This window comes from Gavialis gangeticus, unplaced genomic scaffold (genome assembly GCF_001723915.1).
Source record: "Gavialis gangeticus isolate Ggan-Ray unplaced genomic scaffold, GavGan_comp1, whole genome shotgun sequence".
Lineage (NCBI taxonomy): Eukaryota > Metazoa > Chordata > Crocodylia > Gavialidae > Gavialis > Gavialis gangeticus.
Window position 1 is genome coordinate 10,665,006 of NW_017729012.1, and position 26,068 is coordinate 10,691,073.

The 26,068-nt window shown below is 50.7% G+C and overlaps 1 protein-coding gene and 1 long non-coding RNA gene across 3 annotated transcripts in view; both read left to right on the top strand.

Moving 5' to 3' along the window:
- Positions 1-1,070: 1,070 nt before the first annotated feature.
- On the top strand, positions 1,071-24,321 carry LOC109293369. 2 transcript variants are annotated; one of them, XR_002096309.1, is made up of 3 exons: positions 1,071-1,163; positions 3,784-3,874; positions 24,128-24,321. It is a non-coding gene; the product is annotated as an uncharacterized LOC109293369 (long non-coding RNA). The 2 variants fall into 2 exon arrangements; XR_002096308.1 differs by lacking the exon at positions 1,071-1,163 and having other exon boundaries at positions 2,717-3,874.
- Positions 24,322-25,321: 1,000 nt separating this feature from the next.
- NUFIP2 (NUFIP2, FMR1 interacting protein 2) overlaps positions 25,322-26,068 on the top strand; it is a 21,941-nt gene continuing 21,194 nt past the window's right edge. The window contains exon 1 of the mRNA XM_019510966.1: positions 25,322-25,338. Coding sequence (XP_019366511.1) covers positions 25,322-25,338 — 17 coding nt within the window. The remainder of the gene's footprint in view (positions 25,339-26,068) is intronic.

Below are 26,068 nucleotides of genomic sequence, written 5' to 3' on the forward strand. Positions count from 1 at the left end.
GTCCGCCCCGCCCCGCCCCTCTCGCGAGACTTCCCGGCCCCCCCGCCCGCGGCCTAGTCGCCCCCGCGGGGCCGAGGCCCGTGGTCGCTGCTGCCCCTCCAGTCGAGGGCGGCCCCCGCCCAGGTCGCGGGGAGGTCTCCTCCAGCAGTCGAGGTTTTCCCGGCATGCAGCACGTGCTATGCCGTCGGGTCACGTTTATTCCCATTTCAGGGATTCGGCAACTGAGGCCGGGGTGTGCAGCGCAGGCAGGGTTCTCAATGGGCCCCCCGCCTTGCTCTTTAGCATCCCTAAGGCTTAGCTAGCCTAGCGCCCTGGGGACTGCCCCGAACGATCACTCTTTCCAGCCGGGCGGCGCGATCGTGACCACAGGAAGGTGGGCGCGAAGCAGCGTCTCCTGACGGATGATGGCGCGGCGCAACTCCCTTTTTCACCCCTACGCCGCCCAGGAGTTACACCACTCACTTCATCCAGCCGGAGCAAAGCGAAGACATCCGGCGTCACAGTTCAAAGAAAGCCCTAGTGACACCGCATCCGCGGAAGGGTGACACATAGTGTCAGCCGCTCTAAATTAAGGTGAAAATACACCTTCAACGCGCTCCCCCTGTTCTCTCTGGCTGCCGTTGCAGGTGGTCGCGCCGGCATCTAATATCTGACGAAATTCGACTGGTTTAATATCAGAGATTCGGGCAGTTGCTATCAGCATATCGGCAGGCTAAGTTAAACCGATCCCTTTGAGGAGTTAAACCAGTTTAGGCATGTTTGTATCGGGGGTGTGCACCAGTTTAGCAGCGTTGATTTCAAATATGCTTGGTTAAATCCACGCAGCTTTTCCAGTTTTAAAACACGTAGAGCGCCGTGCGATGCTTTAGGACGGAGCACTACCCCATCCAGTGAAAACGACAGCGGGAATGCATTCGAGGCACTTCGCCATTAGGCAGGTTGGGGATAGGGTGGGGCTGACACCCCTACTTCTTCTGTCAAAGTGATTACTGACTTCAAGTAATAAGGAGTTGGCTTTTATGTCTCGGCAGGCTGGTGATACCACTGGCAGCACAAGACCACTCGGTGCAACACAGGGGCCTGGTTTCAGACTTGCCCCCGGGAAACGGGGGCCGAGATATGTAACGTTGGTGCTCTATAAATACTTCAAATAGGTTATAGAGGTAAGATTAAGATGAGAGTAAGTGTTAGCTGCTACAGAGTTGTGGCCTCCCAGACTGCTGAGCCTGGCTCTCCCTTGCACATAGCATCCTTATTATCACAAATTAAATAAATGCAAATTCTAAAATAAATTCGAGAAATGTGAACCGGTGAAACTTGGCCGTTCATTATAATGACTATTATGACCTGCCACTTTTACTGCTCTGTTTTATTTTTGCAAATAGTTAACCCAAAATTGCAGCTTTAAATCCTGTTGAGAGGCTCACACTTCCAACTTTATCTTTTTATTTATTGTGCATTGATTACAAAGTAACCTCCATTCCCTGTTTATTCTCTGTTAACAAAGAAGTGCTCACTTTCCCCCCCTCTTACCCCTGAGCAGCTGTGACAGAAGAAACTCCAGAATTGTAATTCATTTACTAGCCCATGAAACCCGACATCATTCCCTGCAGTTCAGTTGAAGCCCTAATTATGGGTTACAAGGTTATACAGGAAAAACGTGTTCCAGAGAAAACTTGGTTGAAGTGAACTAGGCAGGCAGGTCCCGTCAGACCAACCTGGTGGCCTTCTACGACCAGGTCACCAAATCCTTAGATGCAGGGGTAGCAGTGGGCATCGTCTTCCTGGACTTTCGGAAGGCCTTCGACACTTCCACAGATGCATCTTGAGCAGGTCCAGGGTGGTGATCCTCCCCCTCTATGCGGCACTGGTCAGGCCGCAGCTGGAGTACTGCGTCCAGTTCTGGGCGCCACACTTCAGGAGAGATGTGGACAGCATCGAGAGGGTCCAGAGGAGGCCACTCGTATGATCAAGGGACAGCAGGGTAGGTCCTATGAGGAAAGGCTGCGGGACCTGAACCTGTTCAGCCTTCAAAAGAGAAGGCTGAGGGGGGATCTTGTGGCCTGTTATAAACTAGTCAGGGGAGATCAGCAGGCGCTGGGGGAGTCCCTGTTCCCCCGAGCACTGCCAGGAGTGACCAGGAATAACGGTCACAAGCTGGCAGAGGGCAGGTTTAGCTTGGACATCAGGAGACGATATTTCACAGTCAGGGCGGCTAGGGTCTGGAACCAACTTCCAAGTGAGGTGGTGCAGGCTCCCACCCTGGGGGTTTTTAAGAGGAGGTTAAATGAACACCTTGCTGGGGTTGTTTGACCCCAGTACTCTTTCCTGCCATGGCAGGGGGTCAGACTCGATGATCTGCTCAGGTCCCTTCTGACCCTACTAACTATGAAACTAGGCACAGATTCCTGACCTGTCATCATTTTTTTTTTTTTTTGGTATCAACAAGAGCAAAATGCTTTACTGTAACTGGCATGCTACATGTTCATTAACGAGAATAAAAGTGTCGCGTCAGGCTGTATTCCTGTGTCAATCAGATATGTGGTAATTGCATGAAATGAAGTGACACTGACCCCATTAGGCAAGCACGTTCTGTGTTGTCCACACCAATAACACAGTTTCCTCCTTCTCTGGAGCTTTTCATTTGATGAGTACACAGCCCGCAATAGTCACATGAGCTAATTAAGCCTCATAACAGCCCTATGAGGAAGGCAGATATGAACAGTTTTTAAAAAAATGGGAAAACAGAAGCACAGAGAGGGGAAGTGACTTGCACAAGGTCATGCAGCAAGTCACTGTCAGAGGCATAAATTAAATCCAGGTTTCTGCTATCTTGTGACCTGTTCTAGCCACAAGACACCTGAACAAACCTGGGAAAGTGGCTGGCAGCGTGATTCAACAGCTTTCCCTTCCTAATGCATCCCCTGCCCCTCTTCCCTTACTGCTTCCAGCATTCAGAGGCCTCAAAAGTCCTAATCTGTAGGTTGCACTGATGGGCCTGCCCTGCAGGAATTTGTACAGTCCTCCTTTGAACCTGGTTAAATTATTGGCGTCAACAACATCTTGTGGCACTTGATGATCGCCTACTAGGCCATCCCTTCATTTTATTCCCTGTCTGTGCATCAGTGAAACTGGGGCAGCATCTTCCACTCTCCCCACCGGAGATTGCGTGATGGTGTCGTTTCTCAGGGACGTGTCTGCACACACAGATGATGAGACGCGTGCTAATTTGATGTAGCCCCAAGTTGTTTCTTATGTCCTGATCCATTCAGGCAAACTCCTGCCCCCAGGCAGAGTCCCACCTGGTTCTGGCTTTGTGGATCAGGTTACAGCAGGGGTGGGCAAAGTGCAGCCCGTGGGCTGGATGTGGCCTGCCAGGCCAATCTATCTGGCCCACAGGGCCCTGCAAAAATTTAGAAAATAAATATTTATTTGCCCCTGGCTGCCTGTCATGCGGCCCTCAATGGCTGGCCAAAACTCAGTACGCGACCCTCCGCCTGAAATAATTGCCTGTCCCTGGGTTACAGGATCAGGGCCTTTGGTTGAAACCTCTGTGGGGCAAGGCCTGTAATCAGGAAAAACACAACAGAAAAAATAGCAAACAATACAGTATGTGTGTGTGTCTTCTGTGCAGATTTGGCTCCAAACAAGCTTCTGGTAAGCCAAAACGCAGCCTGGCTCCTCAGCTAACTTCCATTCCATCCATTGGATTTCTTTGTTTGCTCACACAGAGCCTGTGATAACAATTGACTATATTCAAGACAAATATTCGCTGTTTTGCAGACCCATCAAGTGACACAGTGACCCATCTCATTTCAGTATGAGGAGAATGGAAGATAATTTCTGCATAGGAAGAATGGTCCCGTGGCAGTGAGTTTTATTCACGGTCTCTTTACTTTAACAGCTTGTAAGAGGCAGGGATTTCCAGCTTTAATGGTGGAGAATTTTTGAGGCCCAGGCACTTGTTAGCTGGTTACTTATCTGAGACTCACCACCTCATTTCCAACAGGCTGGACAAGAACAACTTTCAGATTCTTTTGATCATCTCTGCGTCCATGTTCTGCAGCCTGTCCTGTGAACCACTCCTTTCCTCCACCATGCGTACCCTTGCTGTGAGAGTGCTTTTATGTTGGTCTCCCAAATGTCCTGCCTGGTGGTGTTATGTGGGGATGTGCCATAGCTGGATGTATTGCTCATGCCATGTTTGTGTGTGTCATGTTAGAGCTGTTAACATAATGGGCTGTGACTGCAGCCTGACAGGATGCGTCATGCTTAAATAAATCCACTCGGACGTTTCAAAGTAACCGGGTGTCTGCTAAATGTTACGGTGCAGTCCAGGATATTCTCGGGATATCCTGCTCATATTGGCTAAGCACAGTGAGGATCCACTTGGCCCACTCCATAATGGCATGAGCAATACTGAAGAGGCTTTAGACTAGACGAGAAGGGTTGCAATGAAGAGGAAAGGACTTTATCGCTCAGTGGGGTTGAGAAAGGAGTGGGTGGGTGGAAGCAGCCCAGGGAGGCCCTTGCCACATTGCAGAGTCCTGCAAGCAGAGGAGTGGAAAGGCTGAAGGTGACTAACACAATGACACTGGGAGGAAACTTGCTATAGTTATCCATCCTCCATCATTTTCTCTTTCCACCCTGCATCATTTGGGAACAAAGTGCTAGTGGCCATTGCTGCCAGCTGTCCATCCTGAACAGGAGCAAGGGTTGGGAGAAGAACATACTCGCTGGCTGGGGAAGCTGAACATAACATAACTACCGTGCAACCAAAGTGTAATAACATCTGATGTCTTCTTCATTTCCTTCTCCTTTTTGGTCTCGACCTCTCCCCAGACATAATCCGCCTTGTGCCCTTTGGACTGGGTTTCTCCGACTGTCCCGTAGTTTAGCCAGCAGAAGAGCGGTTCCCCTCTGTGGTCCTCTCACACCCTCGCTGTCCCTGCGCTCTCTCTGCTTCAGTTCCCACGTCAGTTTTTCTGCCTCCACCCAAATTTCTCACACTTCCTGGTCAGCACTGCTGCTCTGCCAAGCATGGGCTGTAATGAGCAGCTCCCTCGCGTGGCCCAGCCTGGAACTCTACCTCCATTTTAACTTTCCTCCGCGCAAAACATGTCATTTCACATGAGTTTAAATGTGTTCCCAGGTAATGAATCCCAACCGCGGTGCTCCAGATAAACAAATGCCGAGGCTTCTCCTCCACCCCCTGCACTGGCACTTCTTGCACACGCCGGGCTCCGTTCCTGGACAAGACTGCATGCCGAAAAGGCAGCTAGACTGCATACAGATCAACAGATCTGTTGCTAGTATCTCTGGCTACTGCAGCATGACTCACCCGTCAGTGCCTGTCAGCATCTGCTGTGACCTTACCGAAAGCTCCAGCACCCTCCTGTTAGGAGGTGGGTTGCAGTCTAATGTGGAGACACCAAGTAGATAGGCAGGGGTAGGGAAGCTGTGAGGATGCATGCATCCCAACCTCCAAGGGAAGGGGCTGGTCCCTAATTTTGGTACAGCCCTGACTGGCTAAGGAAGTAAACAGCTCCAGTGACTTTGCTATTTGGGCATGGTGGTGGGGGTGCTTCTGGGAGGCTGGCTGGCTGGAAGAGAGAAGTGCAGACAAGTAAAACCAGGCCGCAGCGAAGGCGAGTTCACTTGTGTCACTGTCTCTGTAGCTTAGATTAGCAAGGTGGTCACGAGACATCCAGCGTGAGGCAATGAGAGCTATAAATCACGCGGTGCTAGTCCTCCGTGTACGGCCTCTGCACAGTGCCTCCTCTAGGATGCAGGGCAGCCCCTAATGACAGTCCTTGGCTCTTCGGCCCTAGAGGCCAGGCCTTGTGATGCCCAGACCATCAGCATGTCACCCGGTCCTGGCACGAAGGTGACTTTCATTCTCTAAAAGCAAAACGCTTGCACCACCTGCAGCCACATGAAAGCAGGAATTCAGGTGGGGTCACAAGTGCAAATCAATGGTGTCTGGTCGGAGCAGTGTCTCTGAACATGCGTGAGCATCTGCTCCTGTTTCCTATCGATGGTTTCTATACGTGGCCAGGCTCGCTGTGCCAGACCTGCAGCTTCCTCCATAGGCAGCAACAGTCTATTCCCTGCACAGCCTCCCAATTGCAGCCCTGCTTCAAAGACGCTCACTTCCCATTGGCTCCGGATGACCTACCAACAACAAGCCCGATGCCTGGCTCCCTGTCTCCAAGAGAACGGGAAGCTTAAGAAAACGGGCTCTTGAATGGATCAGCATGCAACCCAGACATTAGACAACAGCAGCCTCTTCTGCCGCGCTCGCTTGGAAACAGCAGCGTGGGAGCCTCCTGTGCTGGGATGGGTCACACGCCGAGCGCCAGAAGGATGGCTCGGCCTCATCGTGGGGCAGCAGCCGAGGGCTCTGCTGGTCTTATTGCATCCATCTCATTTCTGCATTTTGGGTGCAGCTGGGCACTCCCCTGAGCCTAGCGCTTCCCTGCTGTAGAACTGCTCGATTGCCACCGGAGGTGTCCCCGCCAGCTGACCCTTCTGTTTAGGGCTCCCGTCTCTCTTTGGAGACTGGGAGCACTGGCTTAGACTGTGGTGACCTTCAGCTGAAAGGGTTAATGCCACGTTGTCTTGGTTTTCCCAGGCTGGGAAGTCAGCTCTCAGCTCCATGTCTTTAACAGCTGGGAGGTGCTCGAGGGATTTATAGGCAGCCATTCACCTTAGCATACTCATAGTTTCATAGTTTCTAGGGTCGGAAGGGACCTGAGCAGATCATCTAGTCTGACCCCCTGCCATGGCAGGAAGAGCACTGGGGTCAAATGACCCCAGTAAGGTGGTCATCCAACCTCCTCTTAAAAACCCCCAGGGTGGGAGCCTGCACCACCTCACTTGGAAGCTGGTTCCAGACCCTAGCCGCCCTGACCGTGAAGTAGCGCCTCCTGATGTCCAACTTAAACCTTCCCTCCGCCAGCTTGTGACCATTGTTCCTGGTCACTCCTTGCGGCGCTCGGGGGAACAGGGACTCCCCCAGCGCCTGCTGATCCCCCCTAACCAGTTTATAACAGGCCACAAGATCCCCCCTCAGCCTTCTCTTTTGAAGGCTGAACAGGTTCAGGTCCCGCAACCTTTCCTCATAGGACCTACCCTGCTGTCCCTTGATCATACGAGTGGCCCTCCTCTGGACCCTCTCGATGCTGTCCACATCCCTCTTAAAGTGCGGCGCCCAGAACTGGACGCAGTACTCCAGCTGCGGCCTGACCAGTGCCGCATAGAGGGGGAGGATCACCTCCTTGGACCTGCTCGAGATGCATTTGTGGATGCACGACAAGGTGCAGTTGGCCTTCCTAGCCGCCTCCCCACATTGCCGACTCATGTTCATCTTGGAGTCAATAATGACTCCCAGATCCTTTTCCACCTCCGTGCTGACAAGAGGGGAGTTCCCCAGCCTGTATGTACGGAGCTGATTGTTCCTCCCCAGGTGCATCACCTTACACTTGTCCGTGTTAAACCCCATCCTGTTCTCCTCCGCCCATCCTTGTAACCTGTCTAGGTCCAACTGTAGCCTGTTGCTCCCCTCAGTTGTGCCCACTTCCCCCCACATCTTAGTGTCATCAGCAAACTTGAACTCATTGTAATACCAAAAAAAGGCTGGGATCAGAGCTGTGCCCAAGGCTCGGTGGCCCAAGCATGCCTGTGTCTCTTGCCAGCTGCACACAAGGGAGTGATGTCAGGCCTCAGGTCCAGCCACTTTGACTCCACCCGTGAATGTGCGGGTACCTGCGTTCAGGGGGTTGACTGAGGGCAGTGTCAGTGTAAGTCTAGAAGTGAGTCTCCTCTGAAGGTGTATCAAGATGCCGTGACAACTCTGTAGTTACAGCCTGATAGAGTTCATAGACATGAGGGCTGGAAGGGACCTCGCGAGATCATCAGGTCCAGGCCCCTGCCCAAGGTAGCAACCCAGCAAGATAAGCATCCTGCCCCTCCCCATGAGCAGCCACTGGAAGCTGTTGCTACCTGTCAACAGCCCCAGTAAGACATTTTGGTTGTCCTGGTCCAGTTCTAGGAGAGAGGAGTAGCAGTACTAACAAATCAGCGATGCATCGTGGGCAGTGACACCCCATCCGACCCCCTTGCAGGCATTCTCTACGGAGGTGCTGAGGCCTCAACAGTCCGGAGAGAAGGACCAGGCTTTCCACAGCCGGGCATGAAGGGCTAGTGTGGAAGGGGTGGAAAGCCCACCTGCTGCTCCTCTTGCTCCCTGCTGCCTGTGTGCGCTGGCTCTGGCCTCAGCGCATGAAATCGCATCCCTGGTTTTAGCATCTTAGAAGATTTTTCCTTCCTGTGACTGAAGACCGCCAGCCCCTGCACAGGTCTGGACTCAGTGCTGCTGTGGCGGTAAAGCCGAACCTTGGCAGCCATCCTTCCTGCCTGCTTGCACAGCATGAGTCAGATTGCCGGCTGGGCTTTGTGCTGCAGACTGCACTCTCTAGAGGTGACACAGGACCATTACAGGGCTCTGCTCAGACGCTCTCTGTGCACCCTGAGTCTGCAGAGTTGATGGGAGAGCTCTGACTGTGGCTGTGCGGCGAGCGGCCCAGGCTTCCTTATTTAAGTCTGGAGTTTCCCAGGCCAGAACGTAGCCTGGGACGCTGGGATTCCTCTTTCAAATCTATCTCCGTTGTATTTTCTAGCAAAGGGCCTGCAGTGTGGGGGTGGAAATAAGATGTCTTCATTAAATAATTGGCAAAGACGAGTGATGATCTGATGATTCCAGCAGTGCATTAATAGTGAGATAACAGGCAGGGAGATGGAAAGGCGTAAGGACTGAGACAAGCTGATGAAAGATAAATAGATAGATAAACTAGTAGTGCTTCGTGTCTGTCAAGGCCTACTATATGAAAATGCTGGTGCTTTGTGTAGGAGCTGACAGGTTATCCCTTCTCTCTATTTTGTCAGACGTTATTCTCACCACACAGTATTCATCACTCTGTATGTGCACTATCCCAGAGCAGAAGTGCTCAGGTGGGCCCGGAAAAGAATGCAACACGTGATTCGGTCCTTGATCTCAGGACAATGCTATGTGGTGGTGCAGGGGGCAGCAGAGCCCCTGAGCACCACGGTGCATTGAATCCAGAGACTCGTGGTGCTGAGGCAGCATTGCTGGAGATAGCTCTGTGTCTGAAGTGCATCCTTGGACTCAGCAGACCCCCAGACGGGCTGTCATAGAACCATAGACAGTGAGGGCGGAAGGGACCTCAGGAGGTCACGTCTAATCCAACCCCCTGCTCCAAGCAGGACCAGCCCCAACTACATCATCCCAGCCAAGGCTTTGTCTACCCAGGTCTTAAAAACCTCCAAGGATGGAGATTGCACCACTTTTCTGTGTACCCTGTTCCAGTGCTTTACCATCTCCCTCATGAGAAAATTCCTCCTGATATGTAACCTCAACTTCCCTTGCTGCAGCTTGAGCCCATTGCTGCTTGTTCTGTCTTCTGCCACCACTGAGAACTGTCTAGCTCCAGGGTCCTTACTCTGCTGTTCTCCTTCCTTCCTTTCCTCAGCAGCTTGAACTTACTCATCTCCTGGTCGCTGCTGCCCAAGTTGCCATCTACTTCTACACCCCCACCAGTTCTTCCCTGTTTGTGAGCCGCAGGTCAAGAAAAGCATGGCCCCTAATTATCCTCTCCAACACATGCACCAGGAACTTGTCTACAACACTGCCCACAACCTTTCTGGATCGCCTGTGCACTGCTATATTGCCCTCCCAGCAGATATCAGGGTGACTGAAGTCCTCCATGAGAACCAGGGTCTGTGATTGCAGCGCTGATTCTGAAGGGACCATAAACCAGACCCTGGTACAAAAGGGGTAGGGACAGACGGTCCACAAGCTGTTTGAGGAAAGCCTCATCCACTCATCTTCCTGGTCTGGTGGTCTATAGCAGACCCACCACAACATCACCCTCGTTGATCTCCCCTCTTACCCTAACCCAGAGACTTTCAACAGGCCTACACCCAGTTTCGTACTGGAGCTCTGAGCAATCGTACAGCTCTTTTATATAAAGTGCAACTCCTCCTCCTCTTCCCCCCTGCCTGTCCTTCCTGAGCAGTTTATACCATTCTGCTTTGTTATAAAACAAGACACACTAAAACAAACAGCCTGTCCATCACATATACCGGCTGTCAATCAACCAAATGCTCCCTCTCAGTACTCAGAGCACCACAAACATTTCCTAGCGGTTGATTGATTTTTGTCGGCACAAAGGCTGCACCGCATGTAACGTGGAATTCCAGCACCGTTAGATAAATGCCTCCGGAAGGGGCAGACCAGCTACGCCAACCTCTGCAGCAAACTAAAACGCCCAGCACCATGCAGTGACTCTCTCTAAAGCAAATCTCTACTCAGGAGTGAGACTGCTTGCAACAGGCTGGCAGCGTTTGCTTGAAGCAGTCAGTCTGGTTATCAGGTGTGGATGCTACTGGGAAGCAGGTAGATGGGTTGTCCTGACTCTAAAAGGCAAGTAGCTTCTTACCCTAACCATACAGAAGGGAGACAGGAGCGTTTCCCTTAGGAACAAGGCTCTAACATGGTCTGGGAGGTCCTGAACAAGGACCCTAAGGAGTAGCAAAGCTGGGGGAGAAATTTTTAGCTGTGCTTCATGTTCCCTGATTCTTTCTGTCCACATTAATGAAAGCCAGGCCTGGCAGGTAGAGCAGGCTGAGTATTATCTGAAGTATCCAGGCCACCCAGAGGGATGATTTTAAAGGAAGTAAACCTGGTAAAAGCTGAGCAGATAAAACCTTTCCAAGCCCCAGCTCAGTGAGATGGTGAGCCGGGTGCTGCAGATGGAGCGGGGCCCTGCTGCGGCAGCTTGAAGGCCAGCTTGTTTCCAGGTAAGGGAGTTGTCCTGAAAGAAATGAGAGGGCAAGACCTTTCCGTGCGCCTGCTGCCACATGCTGGAGTCATTCAGTTCCCCAAAATCTTGTGGAGGAGGGAAGGGGGCAGTGGTCCCCCACGCCTGGAAGGCGGAGGGGCTGGATAACCCCATACAAAATGGAAGTGGAGTGGGAAGACAGTAGTGGTAAGGGGGGGCTTTGCGGTTGGGGCAACTCCTGCACATGTTCCCTTCTCCCACTCAGACCTGACTCATCTCCCCTTTGCTCCCTTTCACTCACACACACCCTGATTTCAGCCATTTCCATTTCCTTGCTCTCCTTCCAGCCAGCTAGTCTTTCCTGTCCTTCCACTGTCATTTTCAGGCCCATGGCACCAGCTCAGCTGTATTCAGTGCCTTTTGCTCCTTCCTCCTCTGATTGCCCACTCTCTGCACCTGCTGCACACCCACCCATGCTTGGCAGACGGCCCTCAAGCTCTTCGTTCTCCAGAGGGAGCAGCCGTTTAAGCCAGCCACCCCGGTGCCTGATGCACGGATGTTCAGGAACTCCTTCCTGGATCACCCGGGCCCAGGAGCTGAGTCAGACTAGCGTGACGATACGTGCAAGATTCCTCCCTTTGCCTCCACGGTTACGTCACCACGTTTGCCTAGCAATTGCCAGCTCCTTGCAGCAACTGGCCTGATGCAAAGTGAGATGGGCAGAATCCTGTTGGGTGCCTCACTGAGGCCCATTGCTTAGCAAGCCAGATGAGGGGCGTGAATCTCATGGGTGAGCAGCCTCCTCTGCAGTCCCTGGAGCAGCATAGGCTGAAGGATAGCATCACACAGCTCTGCAGAGCCTCTGCTCTTCCAGAGGAGTGACAGGGGAAAATGCAGCACTGATTCTGAAGGGACCGTAAACCAGACCCTGGTACAAAAGGGGTAGGGACAGACCGTCCACGGACAAGTCACAAGCCAACCCCGTTCACAGTTAAAGCCCCCGCCGCACACGCTGGGTGTGGAGCCTGTCAGCATCCTGAAGCTTACAGTACAGAGATATGCTTGGAATAGCTCCACAACTTTACAGCAGGGCTAAAAATAGTTTGCAGGTCAGCCTCCTTCTTGAAGGTAGCAGTGACATCAGCTGGAGAGCACTCTTGTTGCTGCTTGGTGCGGTTAGGCGATCGGGGCATGCAAAGGGGAAAGGGCTGTGGTTTAATTAGCCAAAGGGGAGGTATGGAGGAGAAATCTGCTGAATACTGACAGATACAGGGACAGAGGCAGTGCAGCAGGATACAACAGTGGAGAAGGCACGAGGTGTGGGGAAGGCTAAGTCCCCTCAAAATCCATGTCACTAGTAAAGGGGGCATTTTCCAGGAGCATTTTCCTTTTCTGATTTTATTCCCATGATGGCATAACAGGGAGAAGGTGCCCCAGCTCCCCTCCGGGACCATCAGTAGGGGCAGTGTGTGTGGCTGTGCTGGCACGTGGGCCATGGGTTATGTCATGGCCCACCTGGCATTCCTGAATGGGGGACACATCCCTCCACGGCTCCACCCTTGGTGTTGCGCTAGGCTGGCGGCATAATGGCATTTATTTAAAGCGTTAAAACTTAGTTTGCTCTTTTAAGAAGGCTCCCTTCAACGGGATACTTTGAACTTATGCACTGACCTTCTGTTTAGCCTTACTCTGCCTGGGTCCCGGATGCAAAGGCCCTGAGTGTGAGTTAAATAAGTCCTGGCAGAGCGCTTGGGCTAAGTGGACCTAACAGCCTTTGAAGCTCATGCATAGCTGTGCCATGGTATTTGTTTTATCAGGTCACACTGTGTTGTAGTAAGATGAGATCTACCGCGTGGAGCTGTAGCCTGGACTGAGATTGTATGGCTTAAGATCACAGCGCCCTGAAACAGGTGTTTGTGCTGGAGATTGCAAACTCACCAGAACTCTTACATTGCCAGCCCTGGAGAGAATCACACCAGATCTAGGCGAGGAGGTATGAGACCCGATGGCTGCCTCTTTCCTCTCAGCGCATTGATCCCCACAGCCCTGCCGGCAGCTGTTGCAAGCATCGTGAATTGGCTTCAGGCTTCTGCTCTTTCCACCTTCCCAGTACCAGGCCTGTTATGATAATCTCTTGCAAGTTCCAGCTTCTCCTGAGCGTGGCTGAAGGCAGGCTGGTCCCGACGGATGCCAGGATGCAGCCTGCTTCCTTTCGCATGGTCTGAATGGCAAGTGGAGGAGAACAGCCCAGACCAGCTCCTTGAAGAAAGCGCGCTGCTTCGGGAGTCTCCCAAGAGCCCAGGAACGCCTGCTCCCTCTTCACAACAGACCTGTCGCAGACCGAAGGAGGGAGCCTAATGGGTCTGTCTCATCTGCTAACAAGCCAGCAACAGCAGAAAAGCACATTACATAACTGGCCTTGGCTGTAAGGTGCAGTGCACTAGACTGTCTCCTGCATTCCCTCCGGCGCTCCCAGCATTAAAGAAACCCTCTTCCACTGAGCCTGGTGGGGGAAGGACTTCCTCTGTAGAGGGTGGTGCCTCCTCTGGCAGCCCGGGTTTGGGTTAGGTGTGGGGGATGCCTTCTTGCCCCTCTGTGCTGAGCTGCAGCCTTGATACGCACTGCCATGGCACAGCAAGAAGAGAAGCCCTGGTGCAGCACACATCTGCAGTATCTCTGCATAGTCTCTGTGCGGGAAAACAGGCCTCTTCAAGCCTGTGAGCACCCCGCACTGCACAGAGACCAGCTGGTTACTCAGACTGGGCCTGTTTATGCTGCTGCAAACTAAACCAGTATCACCCAGGCTTGAACTGAACTAAGTGTCCACGCAGCAAGTTGCGCTGGGTTTCCTAGATGGGCTTCATGTCACCCCGTCATCAAACTGGTACATCATGTGGGCAAAGGAAAATTAAATCCCTACTGCATTCTGCGCTGAAAGGTAGAAACGGACCCTTCTCCCTCAGCAAATCCAAATCGGATCCCGTTGGGGGACGCATACAAAGTCGTAGTTATTTATTTATAATTGCAGCAGCCCCTCGAGGCCCTCATCAAGATCGGGGCTCTTAGCTGCTGTACCCAGAAATGTACCCAGACATGCTGTGCCCGGAAGGTCCCTAGAAGAGAATATCTGTAGCCTTAGGGGGTCTTCCCTGCCAGGCATAGAGCTAGCATAGCTGGTATTTCCCTTAAAGTAAGTCGACCCAGCAAAGGCAGCCCAGCTGGAGGAGAAGGAGACAAGTCTCACAGCAGTTTGCAGTTTCATCATGAGTCTCATGATATTTGGGATCTCGTTGGAGCCCCTTCTCTTGGAATTAAAGGTTCCCTGGCTTTGATTTTTCTAAAGAAAGTAAACGCCTAGCCCTTGTGATTGCACAGGAAGGCTTGACAATGTGAAGCGAGGGAAGACTCAGAAATCGGAAGGGAAACAAATGGAGCCCAGTGTCTGTTATTTCAAGCCAAACTGTGATTTCTAAGCTGGTTTCCTGGTTTTGGCAACCTGGCTCCTGACTGTGAAGGCTGGGGATTGGCAAGCCTGAGTGTGTGCTGGCTCACGCAGCCTCAGCCAGTTATGATCTCAGTTGCAGGGATGGTTTCTGTCCTCACTGCAACCCCACTGTGCTGGTTAATGCTATTTAAATCCTCACCTGGCTAATAAAGGAGAGTCTCTCTCCTCTAAGGCCTCCATGCACTGGTGCAGTGGGGCTGTAAAAGCCCCTAGGAGCAGGGGGAGAAGGAGACTTCCCACTGGGTAGGACGGCTATAGCGGCAACTGTGCCAATTCAAAACCAAGGCCTCTTCACAGTGATGATGTGATTGCAGCACATCTTGACCACTCCTTGCTTTCTGCGGCCCTTCCACCCAGGCACGGGCTGTTGCATGGGTTGTTCCAAAGGCTTAACGTCAGACTAGGGGCCCTGCTAAAGTAAGGTACAAACCAGCTCTAGAGTTATACATTTTCAAGCACTAACTCAATAGCTGGTTGGCTCATTTTAGGTCTGGAGAGTCATTTTTATCAGGTGATAATTACTTTGCACATATGACCTGTCTAAATTTATTGCACGATCCACCTGTTAATTGCATAATATATGTAACATGTAGCAGGGGCCTTACATATAGTACAGCTGCATTCGCTTTCCCCAGCGGAGCATGCAGCATGGATCTGTGGGCAGCAGAAGGGAACTGCCAAGGTGTCGGGGGAGGCTTGGAGTCGGGGCAGGCTGGGGCCCTCTTGTCTTCCAGGGAGCTTTTCTAACTCAGGGTGCTCATGCTGCAGGGCCGGGAGGTTGACTTGGAAGAACTTGTGCTCACTTCCTGAAGAGGCCACCACACAATGGCAAGAGATTACGTTTTGTTTGATGTTCTCAGATTTTATCGGGCTTCTCTCCCTCCCCTCTACCCTGAACTGCTCCAGGTAGTTAGCAAGGTCAATCAAAAGATATTACGACACAGCTCTCACCATGGTCCACACCTTCCTGGGGGTGAGAACCGCTCCCCATCCCAACCCGCTCACCAGCCTCCACCCCCGTGCCAATGCACGGATCCTGGGAGGAGGTAGTTCAGCAACAGGCCCTGTTCCCTGGGCCTTCTGGAGTCATTTACCCCTCTGCAGACACTGCCTCATGCAAACAGAGGTCATTTCCCATAGGAGAGAACTGGCTCTTGACCTGCGGCAGGGGCTCAGCCTGGCACAGAAGACGGGAAGGGAGGTGGAGCTGGGAGAAGCTCCAGGAGAAGCTTCCTGACCTGGAGGCCTCAGAGCTGAGGTGACAGAGGAGGCCTGCCCCTGCCCTGACGCAGTCAGAGCAAACTTCTGGAGGGTTCAGGTGGGACCATGGCAGCTTAGCTCAATTCCAAGCCTTGCAAGCCTTACCAATGGCTTTGTCCACACTGATGCAGTGAGGCCAGTGGCAAAAAATGGGAGCAAATCCCATCGCCCACGGCCTAGCCTCCCCGGGCATGTCCGGAGGGGAGACTTGAGAGGGGGCTGGAAAAATTACTGAAAGGTGCAGCAACACATGAGGCAGAGGTAGCCCACATGGAAACCATTAGGACTTCTCTGTCTGTAGTGCTGATGCCCTTTCCTCCTCCTGTCTACAGATGCCAGCTGTCCAACAGGACTGCCAAAGAATGGGAGCTCTGTCCTACCCCTGCCCCCTCTCACGGGAAGCTGAGCCCATCATAGCTGCACTCTGCCAAGACAAGGGGAGCATAAGTCAAAGGACAGAGCAGGAAACACCAAGGACTCCACTTTTTTAACAAGTGTAATGATTTCTGTGCCCGGAGCACCATGCATCAGCAGTGCTGGGGCCTCGCCATGGCAGCCAGAGCCACTGCGAGCACCAGGTATGCAGGGGAAGGCAGGAAATCTGGGACCAAAATGAGCAACCACCTTCCTGCCCAAGCAGGACTAGAAAGCATGTAATGCAGCTTCTCCCTCCCGAAAACAGGGCAGGTGAAGAAAAGATGCAATGTAATGGCTCGAAGCCAATTTCCCATCCCCTTGTTCATGCTCAACAGCATCTTTCATTGGGCTGTTTGTGGGGTAAGGCATGTGAGAGAGCAGAATCAGGTCACCGGTGGTCTAACTCCCATAGCCCTAGGATCAGAGGGCTGGAAGCAACCTTCAAGACCGTCTGATGCAATGGAGATCTGGGATTTGCTGTTCCTAAACCTTCCTGGATAAATACATTTCAAGCTGCTGCTTGAAAACCTCCAGCGAAGGAGATTCTACCACTTCCCCTGCCCTGACAGCACTCAAAACGAAGCCACGTCTCTTGCCAATATTGGGGTCATTGCGGACAGAGCGTAAGGCCACAGCTCCGTGCAGAACTGCCACTGGCCACCATCGAGTGGTTAAGGAAACATTTGGGATTTACCTGGTCAGAAACCAGTGATGGTGACTGATCAGCTCCTCAGGCAGAATTCCTGATGTTATTATGCAAGGCCCAGGAGGATCCAAGTGCAGGATCAGGGCCCAGGAGGGGAACAATGGGAACTGACTTATTTGGAAGCACGTTGCAGCATGCTGGATGGGCAACCTCTGCTCTGCAAAGGTATTTATTTTGAAAATTCCCGTTGCCATAGCAATGTAACGCTGCTCTTTTCATCTTCCTCCTTTTATTTTTCCCGTGCCTTCGCAGCCATTAGATAAATTGCCAGCGAGACAAACCGTGGCATCTTTGTTTATTGTAAGAGTGATTTTGTGCACGGCCTCCTGGGTGAGCCGGGGTCAGGAGGCCAAAGACTGCATTGTACACTCTTCACGGCACAACTAGTGTCTACTGCTGTCTCAAGATGGTCATTGAGCATCAATATTAATATTTAATGTGACTCAGAGACTGAGGTCCTACAGCATCTTCCACAGGAGCTGGGGTCTTAAATGAGCACCGTGGCCCGATTCCAATTTTGTACTTTATGTTCTGCCTCTCAAATTCCACTCGTGCTGCAGTTTTAATGGGAGCCGGGATTCTTCTTCCGTTCTCCTCCAAAACCTTTGGGTAGCATTGCTGTGTGTAGCTGCTGCTAATCAGCTTCTGTGTTCCCCCCCAGAGGTGGCTGCATGCTTCCTGTGTACAAGCAGCCCTCAGGTATTACAAGAAGTATACAGATGAATAGCAACCATGCTTTGGTTTTGATTCCTCTGTGCGGAGAGGCCACAATCAGGGCTTGAGCCCCACTGGGATAGGAGCTCTGCACATCCATTTAAAAGCCAAACACTCTCTGCCCCAAAGACCTAAGTGCTTCATGGCCAAATTCTAATACAGCTCAGTGGAAGAGGCAGTGACGCATAATTGGTTTGCTGTATAGCGGATACAAAGTACTCAGGTTTTAGAAAAAAAATGTTTGCTTTGTCTTTGAGAGGTCAAAGTCCCCTGCAGATTCACTAACTAGTACATGCCCTGGCCTGAGACACCGATTGTCTGCCTTGTGTGCTGCTGCTCTGCAGTCATACAGGAGCGGCTCCGTAGCCATTCTGGGGCAGTTTTTGTGAATGTAGCTTAGATCTAATTCCCTAGATCTAAAGGAGGGGGGAAATCCAGGGCCAGGTCTCTGTGAAATCCTAGTTCAGTCATCAAGCCCTAAGGCAGGCTTGGCTGCAGTCGACTTGCCAGCCTTCCTCCCTCCCTCTTTCTCTTTTGCATCCAGGAAGCTGCCTCTAGTTTATTTGGTCACGATTTAGGAAACAAGTTCATCTTTTGCACAGATGCAGTGAGCGGATGCTACCCATTGCTGTGCAATCACTCGAATGTGTTTACATACAAGAAGGGACAGGCCCCAGCTCCAGACATACTAGCCTCCATAAACAGATCACGCTGGCTAAAGTAATTCATTCAAGGGAGAGGCTAGTCGGAAGTTGGGCCTTTTAAGGGTTATACAAAACACGTTGAGTCATATTCTTAGTTACGTTAAGGCACATTTAAACTTGTCTATTCACTGGCCCCTCTCTGCCCTCCCGGTAGAGAGTCAGGCATTTGGTGTATTCTGATTCTTATCCATGCCTTCCCGTAAAAACACTGATTGAAACTCTTACTGTGTGTGAAAGAGGAAGTAATTCTTAAGGTTTGTGAAAGAATCGTGATTCAAGATTGGCTGTATTTTTAGACTGTGTTATATAGAGAGGAAAGTTAACAATCTCCACACCGATGTAGCTTTTGCTCTTGGAGCTCTCTTGTTGAAAGGGCATAAAGCTACATCTTCATAGAACCATATCATAGAGAAGCAGGGCAGGAAGGGACCTCCAGAGATCACCTAGTCTAACCCCCTGCCTGAGGCAGGATCATCCCTGTCCAAACCATCCCATACAACCACAATGTAAACCCTACAGCAGAGTACTGTCAGTCCTGACACAACGGACATCACACCCGAACCTGCCATAGGTAAAGCAGGGGGACCATGGCAGCCAACGTCCTGCTTCTGTGACATGTCAGTGTACATGCAAGAGATCCCGAGCAGAGGTTGTGCCACTGCCACAGAGGAAGGCAAGCCCCCCCCCATGCCCGCCCATCCAGACCAATCTGACCATGGGTAAAACTCCTTCCTGACCCCCAATATAGCAATCAGTCTGACCCTGAGTAGAGAGGCAAGACCCTCTAGCCGGGAACCTCCGGCTTTGCTCCCATCAGGAGCCTTAGCCCACCCTGGTCAAAGTCCAGAGCCCTGGCCGCAGCCAACACCCAGTGCCTCTGGGGGAGGCTTAAGAGCACCCTGACATGTATAGAGGCAACCTGCAAAGCCCAGAAGCCTGGGAAATATCCAGAGCAAAACATGGGCATTGCTACACCTAGATCAGCCCTGACCAGTAGCTGTCCAAGCTCTTCTTGAACCTCTTCAGTGATGGAGAGTCCGCAGCTTCACTAGGTGTCTATTCCACTGCCTTGCTGCTCTCACAGCAAAGAGGTTTTTCTGGATCTTCAATTTAAAGTTGCTTTGCTGCAACTTCAAGCCATCGGTCCGCATCCTCCTCTCTGCAGCAAGAGAAAAAAGGTACTTTCCCTTTTCTTTATGGCAACCCTTCAAGTGTTTGAAGGCCACTATCATGTTCCCTCTGAAGCACCTTTTCCTGAAGCTGAACATGCCCAGCTCTCTCAGCCTCTCCTCGTTTGACTTGCTTTCGAAGCCCCTGATCATTTTTGTTGCCCTATCTGGACCCTCTCTGACTTCTTCCTGTCCTTTTTAAAATGCAGAGCCCAGAATTACACAGTATCTAGATGAGGCCTAAGCAGTGCCAAGTATAGAGGCACTCACACCTTCCATGTTGTGCACCTACTGCTTTTATTGATGCATCCCAAAACTGCATTCACCTTTTGTGTGGCTGCATCACACTGCAGACTCATACTGAGCGTGTGATCTATGACTCCCAGATCCCTTCCCACAGAACTGCCATCTAGCCAGGTCTCACCCATTTTATGTTTGTGTTTCTGATTATTCTTCCCAAGGTGTAGGGTTAGGCCTAGGGTTGAATGAAGCTAGTGGGAGACCCTGAGGAATTATGCCTGTACAGTGGGAAGTTATAAATTGATTTTGCATCAGGTAGATTAAAAATTTGCAAGCGTCTCAGATGTCCAGTTCTTCCATCCAAGTACCTCTTTTCTGCCTCCGTATAGACCTCTTACATCAAGTCAACCACCAAACCCTCTAGAGACAGTATCTTTAAAATCTCTTAGCAAAGATAGATAATGCACAGAGTATAGAGTAGAAATGGAGTTTGATGATCGATCCACCTCACCTACAAGGAACTCCAAATGGCATGATGATGCATGGAACGCAATGAAAAGAAGACGTGGTGAAAATTTGCAAGCGTGCTCTGTACCCTAAGGAGACTTCTCTGTCCTGAGCAGATGGTTATAAAGGCAATAGATTTTTAGAACTGGCCTATTTTAAGTGCTTCTAGCTTATTAAATGATATTGGTAAGTTAGAGTCACATAACTTAAATCTACTCTTTTGAACAAACAATTTGGTTTTTCTTAGGGGGGAAATCACTGGAATATGTGCCTGCATTAAAAGAAAAGCAATTAAACTAAATTCAACCATTGTCTGAGCTCAGCGCCAAAACCTACCACTTGGACTAGCCGATTCCATCCTTATTGCTGTGCATTTTTTGAACCACGGTGTCGCAAAGCAGCAGGATCTTTTAGATAAGGATGATAGGAGAGAACTCTGAATTACTGAGGTTGAAGTGACACCATGCGCAGATCTGTGCTCAGTTATGGGACTGTTTGTTACTTCAGTGGATCTGGAATATGGCGAAAATGGCCTCTTTTGCTTGCCTGAGACCTGCCAAATTTATCAGACATGTACAACAGCAGGGGCAGCTATAATGAAGGGGAAACATGGGAGAAAATGTGGCATGAGTAGATGGCTTTAGTTTCCTCTCTTTGAGCTGCTCTGGAGAAGAAAGGCCCTCTAAGTCCTGAAGTTTAATGCATTGATTAGCTAGTGCTACACTGCATTATCCATCTGGGCCTGCAGCAAAGCCAATGGGATTCCTTCCACTGGCTTCAGCGCAGGTTGAATCCAGCTCTTCCTTTGGGGTCGCTCAGACTTGCCACGGATGGCAGCTTCCACAGAAGGAATTCATTGCAATCACCAAGTACGGCCCATGGAGATTGCAGCTCCCAACATGAAGTGTTAGGCCCCCCCCCATGGCGAGGGAGCACTGCAGGTTGGGGCCTGTGACTGACTTTAGATCACTGTGCTGTATCTGGCCTTCTTGCTGCAATTTGGGAGACCCATTTTTCACTTGCTAATGGGAAAAGACAGAGAGCAGTGGCCTCAGAAGCATCTTTGAAGTTTTCTGTAGTTTTCAACGTTTAATGTAATCCTGACAAGATGACACGTCTGAGGCGCAAAGCAGACAGTTATTAAGCCTTTCATATTCAAGCAAACTCTGTGTTCTAGTAGCTAAAGTGCCCAAGTCTTATTTTTTCCCCCCAAAGTCCTTTGAAGTTTATTTCTTTAGGCCAATTTAGAGGATTAAAAATAAAACACAATTTTTCCACGTCACCAGTGAAACATCAAGTTAGTTTCTCCTTCCGAGGCTTGTATCCTAAACAACGAGAGGTCATTTTATACATTACTTCTATAAAATGTGAAAGGCCTGTTGCTCCTTACAGTTTGTGTAGGGCCTAAAGTTAATTATCAGCTGCAAAATCGGTTTCACTAAACATTAAGCTGCCACTGTTCCTTGTATTGTGTTGCAAGTCACTCGATCTGTGTGGGCCACCTGACACAGACCTCCTGATATTTCAAGCTCCTCGACGATCTAACGAGAAAAATACATAAATGTGGGTGTTCGAATTCTGGTAGAAGTTCTACCATCTACATATTAAAAAAAGGGGGGGAAACCCAGCTGTGGTTGATTCATAAACTTCCAACTACATTCTGTGTAAGTAAAACTTTAACCCTGCTAGATCTTCAGGGCAGAGGCTGTGTCTTTGGTACATTGCTCAGCATGAAAGGGCCTGGGATTTGGCGGCACTTTTGTATTATGAATATTAAAAACGGTGTATATTTGAATTGCAAAGCCAAGCACTCGGAAGTTGGGAAACGCCAATGTCAGGGGTGCCTATGCAACCTCAGTCTAGCCCTCTTATCCATATGCACTAGGCGGAAGTCTTTAATAACGTGGCCATGCACTTCAATCCCCTCCCCCCCCGCCCCCCGCGGGTGCCAAGCCTCCTTCAGCGTACAGCATGGATGTAACGCAGTTAATCAAGATAAGGTTGTTATGATCCCTGAGCCACCCTTTTTTCCCCTAATGCCAGACTGTCCCTGCCCCACTCCTGTTCTCTTTCTATTGCCTCCATATCTCGCCCCATCAACCTAGTCCCATCTTGTCTTCTGCCCTGGTTGTCACACCTCTGCATTCAAGTCAAACCTCCTTTGTCTCCATGAGGCTTAGCCAGTACTGCTGCCAAGTCCTGAAAGAAGGAATTTGCCAGATATGCCTCAAAAAGCTGCTTGACACTCCTAGACAGACCTTCTAGTCAAAATGTTCCCAGTCATCACACCCAGCAAACAGATACGGGAGCCTTGACACAACAGTTTGTTGCTAGGATCTCCCGAAAGCTGCTAGATCCCTAGAGTAAATTGCCAAATTGGTAAGACCACGGGACACTATGGAGGAGTTTGAAAAGGGGAGTTCTCCCTGCTGTCAGCGCTGTTATCCAGCACCGCCACGAGCCGGGATGGAGAGAAGCAGCAGAGGCAGGAGAAAGTCCTATGAGCACCTTCAGCCCTCAACTGACGCATGCTCCAAACAGATGCAGTGCTCAGAAATTTAGGCTGGACTCTAACAAACTGAACGTACACAATGGTAATCTTCAGAGACTTGTAGATCAACTGGATTTGGGTGGATTTGCACAGCAAAAGCACCTCCTTTACCCTTTCCCAACAGGCTCCCCCATCCCCACAACACACACAAGACACACACACATCAAGTTTCACATCCATGCTCCAGAGCGTTTCTGCAATTTATTAACAACACCAACGTGAACATTTTGTAACGCTGGCAAAACAACATCTTTTCCCATAACATTGTTCTCTGAAGTGGCAGAACTATTTTTGATGAAACTTTCTAAAAATGTAGCGCGAGGCAGACACCAGCCAGGACAATGTCAGTCCGAACAGTTAAAGTTTGGCAACATTAAAGCCAGGGTTTTTTCATGAGAAGTTGTAGGGAACCTTAATGGCAGATGCGGTTGCTAGCTCCGTCTGTAGTACTAACACAGTTCAGATTAGATCCTCAGAGAGGCCAAACGATATACGGTACAACCGAGCAACTTCAAACAATGATAACGGAGGTTTCGATATTTATAAATAGAATTTAAAAACAACCTCAAGCAGAGAAACACAAGCATGTTCTCTGTTTATATACTTGTCTATTTATATTTAGTTATAAGTATATTTATAGATACTTTAAGTATATTTAAGTATAGTTTAAGTATATTTATATATACTTGACTATTTATAAAACTCTGATATGTAAAAGAAACCCTGCTTCATCTACAATCACTATTGCACTTTAAAGCTAATGTAATTTCAAGCTAATTGAGTCAACTATCTCTTTTTGCGCTTCCATGTTTGGGGAATTGTGTTGTTATTTTTATTTCTTTTTGGATGTGTTCACTGTCCCAGAAGCCCGTGGCGCTGGGCAGTGAACATAAGCCCTGTCCCAAGGCTCTTCCATTCAATGTATAAACCAGGAGGCAGCAGACGGATTCTGGGCTGCTTCAACTGAGAGCGGGCAGCCCCGAGGATGCAAGGCCTCCGTTTCTCCCGAGAAGAGATGCCTTCACCCTGCCGCGCAGTTACACAATGCAGTGTAAATTCTGATCGGACCTTGGACCCAAGTTGGCACGGCTGACAAGCACTAGCTCTAGGCTGGAACAGCATGGGCATTCGTTGGCACAGCTGTGAGAGGAAGCACACCAGGGCTGTCCTGCGACCAGGTAAATGAATGGGCTTCCAACTAGTCTTGGTGCCAGATTCAGCCTGATTGCTTTGTGCACCACAGTGGTGAATAGGCCCATAACCAAGCACAGATCTTTTGCACGTCGCGTCACTTGGATCTCAGTCATTCAGAGTTCCCTCCTACCTTCCTTGTCTAAAATGTCTAAAATATCCTGCTGCTCTGAGATGCACTTTACTCTGGAGAGTTTCTTGTAAGCATAAGGAGTCAGCATCGTGGTACCATGTTACCCCCCACAAATCCCAGTTCACTGTCTTCAGCATAAAGCAATGATTTACTTTCTCTGTCTAATAGGCAAGTGAGGTCCTCATGTTCTCCAGTGGAACAGAACCAGGACTGGGGGGAGAGGAGGAATCACTCGCTTTAGAGCTACTTCAGAAAAAAAATCAGACACTGATAGCGTGGAGCAGAGACTTGATTGCATGCAGATTCGCTGCAGAATGAAAATTTACGCCAACAAAACACATTTCATATTCAAAACCACAGTGTGTGTGGACAATGCTCATTTTTTCCTTATTCATGTAGGTATTAGTGAGTGATGAATGCATTGTTGCAGAGGGCAATGAAAATGGTTGGGGGACAGGATTTAGGAGGAGAGGCTGAGGAAACTGGGCTGATTGAGTCTGGAGAAGGCAAGACCGAGGGGGGATTTGGTAGCAGCCTTCAACTCCCTGCAGGGGGGTCGCAAACAGGATGGAGCTGGACTGTTCCCAGTGGGGGCAATGGGCTCAAGCTGCAGCAAGGGAAGTTTAGGAAAAACTCTCTCCCTAGAAGGGTGGCGAAGCACTGGACCAGGTTACCGAGAGCGGTGGTGGAGTCTCCATCCTTGGAGGTTTTGAAGACCCATGTAGACAAAGCCTTGTCTGGGATGACATAGTTGGGGCTGGTCCTGCTTGGAGCAGGGGTTGGACTAGATGCAACCTCCTGAGCTCCCTTCACACCCTCAGTTCCTATGATTGTAATTCTCTTTATTTCCCACTTTTTCACACCAAGTTTTCTGTTGTATCAGACTGAAGAGAGGCATGGTTGCTTTGGTGGATAGAGGCAGGTAGCAGCCTCTGAGTGCTTTGGTGCTGCATTATTTCTCTCTAGTGGAACCGTGTCTGAGTGAACGTGCTTTCCTTTGGTACGCCGCTGGAGGAGCTCGAGAGTAAGCCAGAGTGCTCGAGCTTCTTCAGCCTCCTTCTGTGGTGGAATAACTGCCGAGTTTGATTCGACTCTAGAGTCTGCATTGCTAGTACTGGAAGCAGTCTGTTCCCACCAAAGTAACCCCCTGGCTAAATCACATTCAATGCGATATTTTTGTCGAGTCATTTAAGCTATATTCTGCCTGGACCGGGCACCCCCCAACCTCACTAACTTCAGTGCAATTATGTGGATGGTGAAGCAGGCTTGGGATCCACTACATTTGAACGCAGATATGCTTCTCAACCCCTCGCCTCGTCTCGCGTGATCCCGCAGAGAAACCACGACCTGAATTAGCTGGCGATGTCCATTTCCAGGATGTCAGACTGTGAAGCTGCCAACCAGGATTGTGGAAGACTTCTCTGTCCATGGAAGGAGGGGAGAGGTTTCATTCAACCCCCCGAACAGCTACAGGAACCGAGTACGTGACTGGCTGCACAGTGCTGTGGGTGGGAGGCATTTTCTCTTCTCAGTTCAGGTCCATGACCAGCACCTAAACCTGCAGTATTGTTACCTAAACTGCAGTTCCTTATGGTGGCACTTTCTCCCGGGCAGCAGACAGGACCAGCACCCACCTCCGCTGGCGGCTGGCAACAGTCGCTTCTCCCCGTGCAAAGAAAGGAAGAGCTCATTTAGACCCGCAAAGGAGGAGCTCGTTTCGACCGGACGGGGGGAGCTCAGACAAGCTCATCTTAGACCCGAGCAGGGAGAGGGCTCCTGGCGAAGCTCCTTGAGACTGGATGGCGGCAGAGCTCGTTTAGCCTAGCCGGGGCCGGGCCCGGCCTAGACGAGAGCGGGGCTAGTTCGGCCCCACGAGGAGCAGCTTGTTTATGTGCCAGGGTCCTAGACTGGAGCAGGGGGAGCTCGTCTTAGACTCGGGTGGGGGGCCCCGCGTCTCAGACGGGCGCGCAGGGGAGTGTCTGGGCCTGGAGGAGGAGCCCCCAGACTGGCTGGAGGGGGGCTCGTGGGGGGCCCCGCAAGCGCGGGCTGCGGAGGCGCGCACGACCCCCAGGGCCGCGCCGGGGCCTCCACGTGCGCGGGGGCCGGGGG